Raw genomic sequence first — 13,832 nt, forward strand, 5'->3', positions numbered from 1 at the left:
CAAGGAATTGGAATCTATTTAATGGAGTAGGCTAATTTATGTTGGAATGTGGCATTCCACAACTTTCCAAAGTTTAGATATAAGCCTATCTTAAATTCATGGGGTGGGAGATGGAAATTGATTCTATAGATTATGGTTATTAGATGGAATTCAATTCTTATAGCACGCTCTTAGACTCGCTTCTCTATAGTAGAAGTGCAGCATACAAGTATCTCTCCCATATCACCAACTATAATATACAACTATATTCCACGTACAATTATATTAGCTTAATTAATTTGTGTCTAAATTATGATTATTAGGATGGAATTCAATTCTAATGATCCAAACGGGGCCTATGAGGATTTGGATTAGAAATATATAAAAAATGACCTTCGATATCATGCTGTATCATCTTGTTGCGAAACATATATTATAAAAAATAACCAAGGAAAGAAAAAAAAAGTGGTGGACCTGATTAAAATTAGTTACAACTTACAAGTGAGTGGTTCCATATATCTAACTCAAAATCGGACCTGTTTACCTACTGTTTATGTACAGAGAAAATTGAAAACCATCAGGATCGCCACCATCCATGTCTATCAGCCTGCCACTGAAGCTTCTGTTTTCGGGCGCGTTGAGTAAAAACAAATGGCCTGTTCGCTTCAGCTTATTTAGCCAGCTTATCAGCCACCAAACAGTATTTTCTTCTCACAACAAATCAGCTGTTTCAGCTTTTCAGCCAGCTTATAAGCTGAAGCTAAAATTCCCATGTCTATCAGCCTGCCACTGAAGCTTCTGTTTTCGGGCGCGTTGAGTAAAAACAAATGGCCTGTTCGCTTCAGCTTATTTAGCCGGCTTATCAGCCACCAAACAGTATTTTCTTCTCACAACAAATCAGCCGTTTCAGCTTTTCAGCCAGCTTATAAGCTGAAGCTAAAATTCCTAGCCGTCTACACTAGTGGATATAATCTACAGCAACAAGATTCACATCATGTTGCCGCACACTAGCAAATTTCTTACTGAAATTGTTTGTGACACCAGCAGTCTTACTGAAATTGCAGTACGGATTGACCGACATGGGGATGGCCGGATGGGGCATCCAAACGGCAGCCACATTTACACATCCGTCGTGGCTACCCGAGCCCAAGCACATCGCTAGGTACACTATACAAGCTGGGACTGGGAACCAACACGCTATCATTAGGCAATGCCTAATTGTGCTTTTTTTTTTCTTTTCTGTGCAACGACATTTTTTTCTTTTCTTTTGAATAGAACAGTACATAATTATGCAACAACATCTGGAACATTGTCTAAGGTATAATGGCCAAGCCTTCCAGTTCGATAGAGATTGAGTAGTTTCAAAGCTACACATTTACATATATCCTCACTTGATTCAATGGAAACTTTGAAAACCTCCTGCAAGGATGTAAATTGGCAGTCTATCAATCTTCTGAATTCATCTTCCTTTCTAAGATCGCCCTTAAAAGATGATATAGTCTCAAAAAGCACTTGGCGCACAGCCTTCACGATGAAATCCTGCAAAATTGCAATAAAGCAGTACATACATTTGATATTAAAGAACTAACACGCTGCTAGTACAATTTTAAATCTTTAGAACAACAACAAAGCCTTTTTAGTCCCAAGCAAAGCAAGTTAGGGTAGGATGCAAATTGCTTGGGACTAAACAATTTAAATCTCTCTCTCTCTCTCTGAAACATCTAGACATGAGAAATATGACAATTTGCTGTGGTATAAGCAACGAGAAATTGCACAAAAAAGTAAACCAGGCTGCAAGTTACAGTACATTGAACTCTAAACTCTTTGTGCACTCACCTGAGTATGATCTGAAACATATTGTCTTTTCTTGTTGTGGCTCCTGGAGGTATTTGCATTACCACTATAAAAGCTGCTATCTCCCACTTGATTCAGGTTCTCCCATTTCATATATTCATGCGTCGAGTTCACGACCGCAAGAAGAAAATGTGCTATATCATACTCCTCTAAAAAGGATCCCTTGATTGCTCCTGCAAGAGAGTGTGCATGCATCAGATAGTAATAGTATGTAGTTGAAGTGAACCCAGAAGCTTTGAAGTAATTGGTACCTGTCAAAGCTAGTATGGGACCAGAATCATCATTTGCAAATCTCGGCGATAGAACACCAGGAGTGTCTAACACATATATATTCGGATGACTAGCAACCTTGTAGATCAATAAGCCTTGTAAGATGTAAATGTCATTTGACAATTAGATAGACAGCTGTTGAACGAAAAGCATGTTGAACTAGCCGCTTCCAGCACACACTGGAAATAGAAAAGGCACATGAACTGTTGACATTTCTACAGTAACCAATCTTCAGTTTTGTTGTCCTTTTCATGATAAATTAGACTTCTGGTTCATGCAGACTGTACTGCAGCATATCAACTTGTAACTGTGATATTTACTACCATCTGGAAAGTAGCTTTTTCATTTCACATGCTCTACAACATCCTACATGAGCTGTTCAAATTACCTTGTATCCACTTATGTCTCTAGTTTCTCCAGGATGGCTGCTCACAATCGCATGCTTCAGCTTTCCCTTCTCTGAACAGACAACAATCATTGGAGTATTGCAATCAGATACAAAACAAAGCAGGCACAACACAGATAACAGAGCAGCAACGACTAATCTGCATATATCACCTGCTGCCCCAATCCTCCCAATTTGATGCATTGCGTTAACAATGGCCGACTTCCCAACGTTAGGAATTCCGACCAGGAGGACCGTTCCTGTGCAATCTCTCTGGCCATGCTTGATCTCCCAGATCCTCGATTGCACAACACTCAATAACTACATAACAGTAAAAAATGCTAGCGTAATCAGACATAAAATCTGTAGTAGCATTGAATCGAAATCACCAAGCCAAATGTTTAAAATCCATCTACCACTGAGATAAACAAGCTAGTGCTCTACAACTACAAGCGACGCCGCCTACCTCCTTGATGCTTTCCCTGTTGTGCGAATTGACGGCTATGCACGGGCAGGCGCCCTGCTTCTTCACGTACGCCACCCACTTCTGCAGCACCAGAAGCAACACTCGTACATCAGAATTCAGAACCAGCCATCAAATTTCCCCATCGCGCAGCGGAGGGTTGGGGCTTGATTACCTCGGTCTCGGACGGGTCAGCCAGGTCGGCCTTGTTGAGCACGACGACCCGCAGGCTGTCTGGATCCAGAGGCCGGCGGCGACGGAGAGGCTCGAACGCCGACGAGGCGGGAACGCGCGCGTCGCGGACCTCGAGGACGAGGTCGACGAGGGGGAGGCGGGTACGGATGGCGCGCTCGGCTGCAGCCATGTGGCGCCCGTACCACGCGCCGGAGAGATCGCGCACGGCCGCGCCCAGGCGGCGCGAAACGGCCTCCGCCGCGGCCGCCGCCATCGGAGACGACGGGGCGGGAGACGAGAAGCGTGGGTTGGGACTGTGGAGCAGTCGTTGGATGGATGGGCTGGACCGGCCCACGTTCTGGGCCTTATCTGCAGGCCCATCGGGTGGTCGGTCCATTATCTTCCATTTTACGCCCGTCTGGGACACGGATTACGTTTGCGCTCTCTCACGAGTGCCTGGAACTTTGAATCGAATATTGCATATTCAGTATTTGAAACTCTCATGAAATTTATTTCGTAATTAGCTTGGTTGCGGTAAAACTTGTTCAAATCGGAGTATCAGGTGGTCTTACAGGAAATCGAATTGCAGTGAAGGGGTGTTTGGAATTTTGGATACAAGGTACGATGGTCACATCGGATGTTCGGACGCTAATTAGCAGGATTAAACATGAGCTAATTATAAAACTAACTGCAAAACCCTATACTAATTCGCGAGACGAATCTATTAAACCTAATTAATCCATCATTAGCAAATGGTTACTGTAGCACTACATTGTCAAAACCATGGACTAATTAGGCTTAATAGATTCGTCTCGCGAATTAGACTCCATCCGTGCAATTACTTTTGTAATTAGACTATATTTAATACTTCTAATTAGTATCTAAACATCCGATATGACAGGTAAACCTAAGGAGGTGTTATCCAAACACCCCCGAAATCAAGCAGCCCGAAATCAAGCAGTGCCTCGTTGGAACACGTAGATTTCACACATGTCGAGGCAGGGACCAAAACACAAGGTTCCTTCACTCTTCACTTCTTCACTGCAAAAACAGCGCGGCCCTATAGGGTGCGATTGGTTTCCTTCTGTGTCGAGCCTGGCTCGCACCACCCATCTAGGCTCCCGTCGGCCAAGCTCGTTAGATGCAACCCCTTTTTGATTGGTTGATGTTTGCATGAAGCCTGGCTCGCGTGGAAGTTGATTGGTTGTCTGCTCCGCTGCGTTTTTTTGCCTGCGCGCTGCATTCATGCATCTGCCGCTACATCCCGGGAGCCTGGCTCTGAAGATACGAAGGATTTGGTCGCATCGCGGGAGCTAGACTCCAGACGTCCTTTTGCATCCCGCGAGTTAGGCCCAACAAGCAGCGCAGGCAACCAATCGTATGGAGGTCGGATGCGGAGAGCTCGCATCCGGCCTCATGTCATCAGGGAACCAATCGCACCCATAGGCTCTGCCTATGCAAGAAAAAGGGAAGAGCGCACTCGTGATTGAAGTGCCTCGAAATTAACAAGCTCGCTAGCGGCGGCGGCGGCGACTCGCCGTCCTCTCCTTTCGCCGTCAGATTCTGGGAATGACGGTGACCCCATTTTCCTCGCGATTCTCCCCCCTTTTGTCGTGAATAATGCTTCTCCTTCTCCATCACCGTGTTGTGTTGTGCTGCGTTGTTTTCTTTTCTTTCTTTTATCTTCTCGTTGCTGTCGAGCTAGCTATAGCTTAGCTAGCCTGCACTGCACTTTCCTGGCCGGTCGGCAAAGCACGGTGCACTATGCTTGAGAAACCGATGCAAATAAGGTTCCGCGTACGTGTGTGAGAGTTCGAGGCGAAGATTCAGATGCTGCCGTGAGGTGAATTTTCATTTGGTTGCTGGGCCTTGGCTGCTAAGTCATTCCTCTCCTTTTTCACCGTGGGAAGAAACTACCTCTAAGTAGATTGATTTTCCTCTTTCCCCTTTCACTCTACAGGGAAATCAATTTCAAATTTAAAGTCGATTGATCTTCCTCTTTCCTCTTTATCACTGGCCCGCGCCCCGCAGCGGCGACGCTCGTCTCCTCCGGCGGCGGCGCACCCGCGGCAAGATCGAGCGGCCAGGAATTCACGTGGCAGGTAAATCGTGCGCAGGAGAGGAAGGGAAAGGAAAGGGTTGGAAAAGGGAGAAGAATGGAGGGGAAGGGGAATAGAAAAGGATCTACTGAAGGAAGTTTTCCTGCCCAAAATTATCTTTACAGTTGAAAAGAGGAAAGGGGAAAATGATGCTCTAATTTTTTTTACCAGGTGAAAAAACTGTCCCACCTAGCTTAGCGCGCTCCTAGCAAACACAACAGTGTATTTTTATCTTTCCTTTTTTTTTTACTTCCGTTTTCGCCCAGCACTTTGCAGGCAGTAACTTCACACACGGTATGTGCTATCGTTTTCAGTATAGGGGAGATCGGTTCACGACACACATGCATGACAAACAACCTGATGTAGTAGTAGTAGTACTCGGCAAGAACATCTGCGGTGCCCACCATATTTGCAAATACAGAGCCGGTAGCTGGAGAATTTTAATTCGTATGGACATAGCAAAGGGTTGTAATTGTAATACAACATGCCATGAAATTAATTAGGCTACAAAGCACTGCAATATTGGTATTGCATTGTAGTTTTTTAACAGGACAAGCACAGTAGTACATTTGAAGAAAGGACACACATTAGGAAAGTGAGATGGTAGTGGTACACAACACGACGAACCCTGCTACAGAGAAGACTGTACTAAAAAGATGCCATCACTCTGTAGCCAATAATACCCAACAGCCTTTTACCTCAGTATCTTACCAACATATAAAAGGCGTAGATACTAATATACTATGTATAAATACGTATAATAATACATATATGTATATATATGCTGGCTCCCGTACCGTGGCTGAAAAATATACCGCCACTCCTGGGAGCAGTTCACACCGAAAAGCCTTATTTGCCACAGTCAAACATGCCACATCTTCAGGTCAGGAGCATGCAAACCAGGTGCGTCGCTTCGCCGGTCCTCGAGAGATCAGAACACGATCCTGGTCTCGTCCGAGAAGAAGAACGCCGCCAGGTCGTCGGCGCCGCCGCCGTCGCTCGCCTGCCTGCACAGCATCGGGCTCGCCGCCGTGTTCCACACCTCGGCACCTGCACACACATGCAGACTCAAGCCGTCATTCACATGCATTCTTCATATACTGTTGCTGGTCATATCACTGACCAGGAACATTCAGGTCACGATCAAGGTGATGCAATGGATCGGAGGAGCATCAAGTACCATTTGAGAAGGTGCTTGGGCAGGTTATCAAGCTGTCCCATCTCAGGTCGTGCTCCGCGACGCCCATCCCCATGTCGCCGCCGCCGCCGGTGAAGAGCGAACGCGACTCGCTCGCGACCGCGGCGGGGAAGTCGTCGCCGATGAAAAACGCGTCGTGCGGGGACGGGTGGCTGTTGGGCACGAACAGGGGCGGGGGCAGCGGGCTCGACGGCAGCCCGGTGGTGGCCGTCGCCGTCGCGTCTCCGCCGTACACGAGGGGGCTCTGCAGAATCATTGTGCGTTTTAGGCCGCGTTAAGACTTGCTCAGTCTGACATGGAAAGCAATAGTAGTAACACGAAGGAAAGATTCTTCTTTTCCTTTTCTGTCTGTGGAAGAGTGGCTTTCTTTGTTTTTTTTTTGTTTTTTTGGACGAGTGGCGGCTCTGGAATTTGTACCTGGAACGTGTTGCTGATGTCCAGAGTAGGAGGCGGCGGGCTGGAATTGGTGGGTGTGAACGCGCTGAGCTGCTCGCTGCTGAAGAGGGACGAGCTGCTGGAGACCTTTACTCATCTGCCCTCTCGCGGCGCCGGCCGCGTTGCTGGCTCCTTTCGCCTTGGCCGCCGTCGGCTCCCCCTGCAGCAGCCCGGCCTCGTGTCTTTTGATCACTCGGCACAGCGCGTAAGCCCCCTGCAAGAAAACAACAATTCCATTCAGTTCAGCAATGGCCGGCCGTCGCCATGGCTGCAACATGGCAGCAGAACGAACGATGACTGCTCAATCGATCGGCAGGGCACGGGACGTACGATGAAGTTGCAGGCGCCGTGGGCGAGGTCCTGGCAGAGGCGGTACTCGTGCATGACCCAGTCGGTGCGCTCGCCGCCGGGGGCGCGGCCGCGGTAGAAGACGAGCGTCTTGCGGAGGCCGTAGACGCCGCCGTCGCAGGCGATGCGGCGGTCCTTGCCGGTGGCCTTCCAGTAGCCCGTGGCGGTGGCGCGGTTGGTGCGGGACCCGTTGGGGTACTTGCGGTCGCGGGGGCAGAAGAAGAACCACTCCAGGTCGCGCTTCGGCAGGAACGACTTCTCTGCAATAATGCATGCCTGTTAATAACTTAATCTAAAAAATGCCTGTTAATGATGTACTAATTATCGATTGTTTGAGGGAATGAGAATCTGCATAGTTTTCGGTTCTGAGGAACATGCATCATTGAAAAGGCGATACAAAGGACTTATCTGCAACCGGCCTAGCGCGAAAAAGGCCAGATGCCCGGGAGAAAAAAAACTAAGGACATGTCTTTTCACTTTGATTTCTCACTAGCTGGGGTGTTTGGATACACCCCGCTAAAGTTTAGCACCTATCACATCAGATGTTTGGATGCTAATTAGAAGTATTAAACATAGGCTAATTATAAAACTAATTGCACAAATAGAGTCTAATTCGCGAGACGAATCTATTAAGCCTAATTAGTCCATGATTTGACAATGTGGTGCTACAGTAACCATTGCTAATGATGGATTAATTAGGCTTAATAGATTCATCTCGCGAATTAGTACAGGGTTCTGCAATTAGTTTTATAATTAGCTCATGTTTAGTCCTTCTAATTAGCATCCGAATATTCGATGTGACACTGCTAAAATTTAGCACCTAGTATCCAAACACCCCAACAAGGAAACATTTTCCAGCAACTGAAAATTCACCGGACATGTTCCTTTCCTATTTACGCCACTTTACTTTGCAACTAGAAAAGACTTTGCTTTGCAACTAGAAAAGGCTAGTAAGTAGATCAAAAGAATTTGTCTTGCACCGCTGACATTTACTACCAAAACTCAACTCTGAAGGAGCATGCGGATGGCAACACAAGTGATGATGACGAACTACACGCACCTGGTAGCTCCCACGGCTCGGACTTGTAGAGGTCGATGACGGGGATGACCTCGAGCTCGATCTTGAGGTTGTCGACCTTGCGCTTGAGGTAGTATCCGACGAGCTCGTCGTCGGTGGGGTGGAAGCGGAACCCGGGCGGCAGAGTCATGGTGCCCATTATACTGATCGAAATGGTGGTTATATGAATCTACACACTTTGAGGTTGCTAAGCAACCAATTAAGGACAGGAAGAAGCAAATACTTATAATGCTACGGATGGAATGGAACACTAGCTAGCTGTAATTAAGAATGCCAACTGCCAGGCAAATATTTGAGGCAGAGGAGCAGGGGTGTCAATGGACGAGCAGGGAATATCTGTTGAAGATTTGGAAGATCCAGAAATAGAAGCTCTTCCTAGTGTGGAGACCCAGCGGGCAGGCGGCGGCGCTGACCAAGTCGATGCAGCCGGCGGACTCCAAGATCATCCTCAGGGCGATCAAATCCTAGCTAGCCAGATTATGCTACCAACAACCGGATTAAGGTCTACAACAACTGATGAAGACGTACGACAACAAGTGATCGATCCAGGCTTTAGTTAACCTGCCGAACCGGAACGCGGTGATGGAAGCTATGGAATCGTTGTGGAGGTGTGTGAGGGAGGGAGAGCGAAGGAAGCCGCGGCGTGGTGTCGTTTATATAGAGCGTTTAGCCAGGAGCAGGGGAGACGGGAAAGCGAGGGCGAGGCCGGCGCGCGGCGGTCGTAGGAGCGAAGCGATTCCAAGCGTCCACCGCGCCGTTGTCCCGCCCCCACGCTGCCGCCGGGAGCCGCATAACTGTTTCACACGTTTGTTTGTGGCGGCGAGATCGACCAGCGAAACCGCTTTGCTCTCTGCTCCAAGCCTATGGGTTTGTTGAGCTAAACCAGCAGACCAACGTGTCAAGCTGCCCTGAACTCTCTTTTTTTAATGGAAAACTGTCCTGAACTCCTGGCTGACTGACCAGGAGGCCCTGGCAGGTACGTGTCATGTCCTTGATCGACTGCTACTGCTTCTATGTACTTGAAAAAATAGTAATTTGGGATGGAGGGGCAGAAGCAACAGAAAATGGGCTACTGTTTTGTTTTTTTGAAAAATTGTTCCCTTTCTACTGTGATAGATGAATCTCGTGGTGACTTCTGTTTTGGCGTTTTACCATTCCGGGAAGGGTCGTGAGGCCTGTGGTTTTTGCCGTGCCGCCGGCCGCCTCACTCAAAAGCGCTAGTTTGTCTGTTCATATAAGAGCAAACCTTTTGGTTTGTCTATGTATTTATTCCGCGTCACGTAGATCCGTGCTTAGCCCGTCGTTAATCAGCGATCAAGTCGGCACACGACACGCCCGGGATGAGATAAGTTTCGTGCCCAGTTTCACTTGCTTGGTTTGTTTCACAGCTCGTGTTCAGACTAGCCAGCGCCGGATTTGATTAGTTAACTTAATCTTCAGCCGGATTATTACTCCGTGTTTCAACTAGTACATATAGGGGGCCTCCAGGTCCTTGGAGTCGGTCAGTATTTCCCTTTCTGGAAAGGAGATTAGGAGACTTGCACTGCTACCCTAGGCGGCTGGGTCCTTCAGTTTTACATGCATGGCCTCACTGGTCTCTTGGTTTCTTTTCTTTTGAGCCGTGTTGTACTTCCGTACCCTGCATGCTTGACCTCACACACGATGGCTGTTCTGATTTCTGAATTGACCTCCCTCTCCTTAGTAGCTAGACTCCTGCTACTGCCATGATACACGCACGCACGCTTGGGCTCCTCCCTGCCGCGGAACCGTAACTCATGTGACTCCAAACGTGCAGCAGAATGGTTGACGCAACAACATATATATGAGTTGCTTTTAAAACAAATGGCATATTTGTTCGTGCAGAAAGGCCATGGAGAATAACAAGTTGACGGCAGATCGCATCAGGTCGACCGACCATCCACACCAATCATCAGTATCGGAACTAGGTTCCTTCACTTTACCGATGATCAAAATCAAACCTCACAAACCTCTTGCGCTCATTCATATTAACTCCACTCACAGAGTTGAGGCATGCAGCAATGGCTCTAGCACAATGAATGGCAGCTTCTTCTGAGTTCTGACATGAATCGTGCATTGCTTTGTTGCTTACTTCAATTATGTTGATTCGATATCCTACCGGCTGGTATACAACAAGCACAACAAAAAATTACAGTCGTTTTTACATGTAAAGTTAAGTACTCCCACAGTCCAAATTACTTATTCGTTTCGACTTTTTCAGATACAAAACTTTTGATTTGGGACTTTTCCGGATACAAAACTTTTGATTTGGGACGGAGGGATAACAGACAAACACATGTAGGCATGGTGATATGCTAGGATTTTTTTTTTGGGATGCAGCTGCAGTTCATGTTGCATCTTCAATTCAGAGAACAACTAAAGGTGCTTATGAGTCACTCGTGACAAGCCATTATGCTTATCAGCATCGGAAAATGCATGTGAATCCTAGTCAGACAGCTGATTCTGAAACAGCTAGCTACATGCTCACAAGTCCACCGGAAAATGTGTTTTAAACCAGCCCAAATTGTACATGGACAGTTGATTCAGCCGTACGTACACCAGCTTTCAAACGGCTTTAGCTGCGGCGTGCAAAGTTATGTATTTTCAGTCCCGTTTCAGCCGTATGACCTGAATCTTGAAACCTTGTCCTGCCGACGCCCAAGTTGCTGAAACGCAAAGTAACGTACATGCATGCATCTAAACTTCTAAATAATAACAACGCGTTGGAGATGGTTGCACATTTGTCGCATTTACCATCTGATTCTTATTTTCCGAAAACCCTAATTCAAGTTAAGTGAGTCATCGAAGTTTCAGTACTTAGTTACTTACTGAACTGGGTCACTAGCGACAAGATTTGTTCTAAGGTAAGTTAATTGATGAATGCTTTTCGCCTCAAATTAAGACGGTTTAAGTGAGCATTAGTCGCTGCTCACGCACTTACAAGATACATCAAGTGCTGCACACGGGACAATGATGTGACGACTGATCTTTTGACGAAAACACCTTTTGTGGCCATGCCAATATGCCATACTACCTTTGGAATTCAACGAAACCTTCCAACTCTCCAGTGACATCAAGCTCTGCTCTGCTTAGAAGTGCTGCACTGTACCGGCCCTGTCCTTTGTCATGCATCACTTTCATCCTAGCATGCATGCACTTTGATAGGAGCACTTTTTAAATTGGCTTCAACATGAGCAAACCCTGGCCCATATGGGGCCCAAATGTACTTCTCAGCTGCCACTCTCCACCAAACGCCAAATCTCCCAATGGCATGTTTCAGTGCGTTAGTCAAAAACAAAAAACTGTCTCCATCTTATCATCACTGCTTTGTCACAGTCAGGATTGTAGTTGGTGCGCAACTATCTACACCTCTCTCTTGGGTCTTGACCAAATGCGGGTGCTTTACCGCGGTGGTTTAGATCCAGACATGGAGCAGAAGAAAAACAGAGCTCCCATGGTTACTTTCTGACTAGGCTCAAGTGTTTAACATTAACTGCTTAAGCACACTACGAGGATAATCAGTGTTCCTGTATGGCTGTATCCTGTGTTTGTCTCTACTTTACCGGTTGACACTGATAAAAAGCACAGATCACAAAATGAAAACAAAAAGCTTTAATTTTTTTTTTGCTGTTTTTTCAATATTTTTCAGAATTTTCTTTACTAACTTCGTCGCTATCAGAGACGTTCCTGATTATATGTCGTCCATGAGACACATGACGCACAAAGAAACAATTGTTGCCTTTGTATTACGGAATGCACGCACGGACGGCACACTAATACAAAAATGTCAACTAAAGCAACGAGCTTTCCCGGGTTACCACTCGTGTCAAGATCAGGAGTGGTTTAAGGGCAGATGACGCAGGCGAGGAGCCCACTCTAATTTCCTAGCCGTTTCCAGGCATGAAGTATGAACACGGACGAGTGCCATCCGAAGACTAGAATTGCTTTATGAGTTATGAACTGCTTGACTTGGGCAGGGCCGGCCGGCTGCATGACCAAGAAACCTTTGGGAAGCATCTGCACCGTCAGAACCTCATCAGCATGGCACTGAGCGCTGGCTACCTCCTGTGCAGCTAAGCATACTACTTTTCTGATCTGAAATTATCCTGCTATTGTTAAATCAGTTTAAAGCTAGAAAAATATGGTCTGACAGGACATCAGCATTTGAATTCCAAGCGCTTAGTAGCCTATCATGTATGAACCCCCACTTTCAGCAAGGTACTGCCATAATGGTTTGCCATTCTAGATTATCCTTGTAATTAACTTAACTGCAGTTGCAAATAATTAAGATGGAATGATATGGTATGATCATTGATCAGACAGGCAGCATCAGGAGTGGGAAATGCAAGTGCTGGTCCTAGTTTAAAGGTGCCTTAGCCCTAGCAAGGGAGCTTGCATGATTGGAGGTTCAAGATGTTAGAGGTGACAAGGGCTTCGTCATCTTATCTTGACTGCAAGTCTCTGCAAGGCCTTTAACTGCTTCTAGCCAAAGGATCTCCTGTTTGCACTCTGTTCTGGTCTAAAGAGGCTATAAACATGGTAGGGTCATTCATGTGCACCAACAGACAACAGGGACCAAACATAAGTAGTACCCTTGGTTGATCTCACAATGATCCTGCTGCTAGTTAAGTACACACAAAATTAAAGGGAGCAGACCCTCTTGTGGTCTGAAGATTCTGTACAGTGGAGATGAAACAGCACTTTAAATGACTAGTTGCCTCCTGACACACTGCATGGAAAAAGTATGGTACAGTGTGTGTTTTCTTTGAGGTAGCTTCCTTGGTGCATCTGGGGCAAAAGGCCAGTGCCCACTGCCCAGTGATAATGTATAGAAGAATGGCATAGCTAGAAAGAAGGCTATAACAAGAACAATTTAGAGGTCCATCCTAATCACCAAAGCAAGCACTTTGTTACAAGAAACAGAACAAATTAAAATAAATATTGAAAAGCAGTCAGTGGAGAACCTTCTCTCCTAGGGGCTGAACACACACAGATGCGAACAGTAAGAGCAAAGGCAATTATATTGTACTAAGTAATGATGAGAGAATTGGTCACCATAATGCGAGGGACGGGGAATGAAGCATGTAGTTACAAGATATACCTTTCCTGGCTTACTGGAGTCCTCATCAGAGTGTTGAATATTAAACAATAAAAAGGGAATGTTTATGCGCGCGGTACAACTGGGTAATCAGGAAAGAGATTCAAAGCTTATGGCGCAAGAGACCAAATAAAAGAGATTCAAAGCTTGGCAAGGGCCACTCAGGAAAGGAATCGCTAAAGAAAGTCAGTTGTGGCCATTTGCTCGGTTGCTTGCCAATAGTTTCAGCAGAGAAAAGGCTATATTTCATTCAACACTGCTACTAGCTCCCGGTTCCGTTATTTTTCTTGTTCTCTCGGGCATCGACAAGATCTCCAATGAAATACATGCCCAACGAAAAGAATTGAGAATGAAGATACAAATAGCTCCATCTTGTGACTTTTTATATCACCATAAATGGAAGAAGAAACACTAAATTATGAACGATGGGACA

General features: G+C 46.2%; 2 protein-coding genes across 2 annotated transcripts; both read right to left on the bottom strand.

Annotated features, from left to right (window-relative positions):
• Positions 1-1,156: 1,156 nt before the first annotated feature.
• Positions 1,157-3,451, bottom strand: LOC101782817 (DAR GTPase 2, mitochondrial). The gene is made up of 7 exons (XM_004983525.3): positions 3,127-3,451; positions 2,955-3,035; positions 2,662-2,809; positions 2,492-2,562; positions 2,085-2,181; positions 1,816-2,006; positions 1,157-1,518 (listed from the first exon to the last, which is right to left on the bottom strand). The coding sequence occupies exons 1-7, from the start codon at positions 3,397-3,399 to the stop codon at positions 1,267-1,269; spliced, it is 1,113 nt and encodes a 370-aa protein (XP_004983582.1). The 5' UTR covers positions 3,400-3,451; the 3' UTR covers positions 1,157-1,266.
• A 2,229-nt stretch (positions 3,452-5,680) lies between these two features.
• On the bottom strand, positions 5,681-8,895 carry LOC101783508 (NAC domain-containing protein 71-like). The gene is given in 7 exon segments (XM_022822814.1): positions 5,681-6,274; positions 6,405-6,508; positions 6,511-6,666; positions 6,840-6,947; positions 6,949-7,071; positions 7,188-7,465; positions 8,266-8,895. Coding segments are annotated over 7 exon segments (1,092 nt in total). The 5' UTR covers positions 8,423-8,895; the 3' UTR covers positions 5,681-6,108.
• Between the last annotated feature and the right edge of the window lie 4,937 nt (positions 8,896-13,832).

Source organism: Setaria italica, chromosome IX (assembly GCF_000263155.2).
Source record: "Setaria italica strain Yugu1 chromosome IX, Setaria_italica_v2.0, whole genome shotgun sequence".
Classification (NCBI taxonomy): Eukaryota; Viridiplantae; Streptophyta; class Magnoliopsida; order Poales; family Poaceae; genus Setaria; species Setaria italica.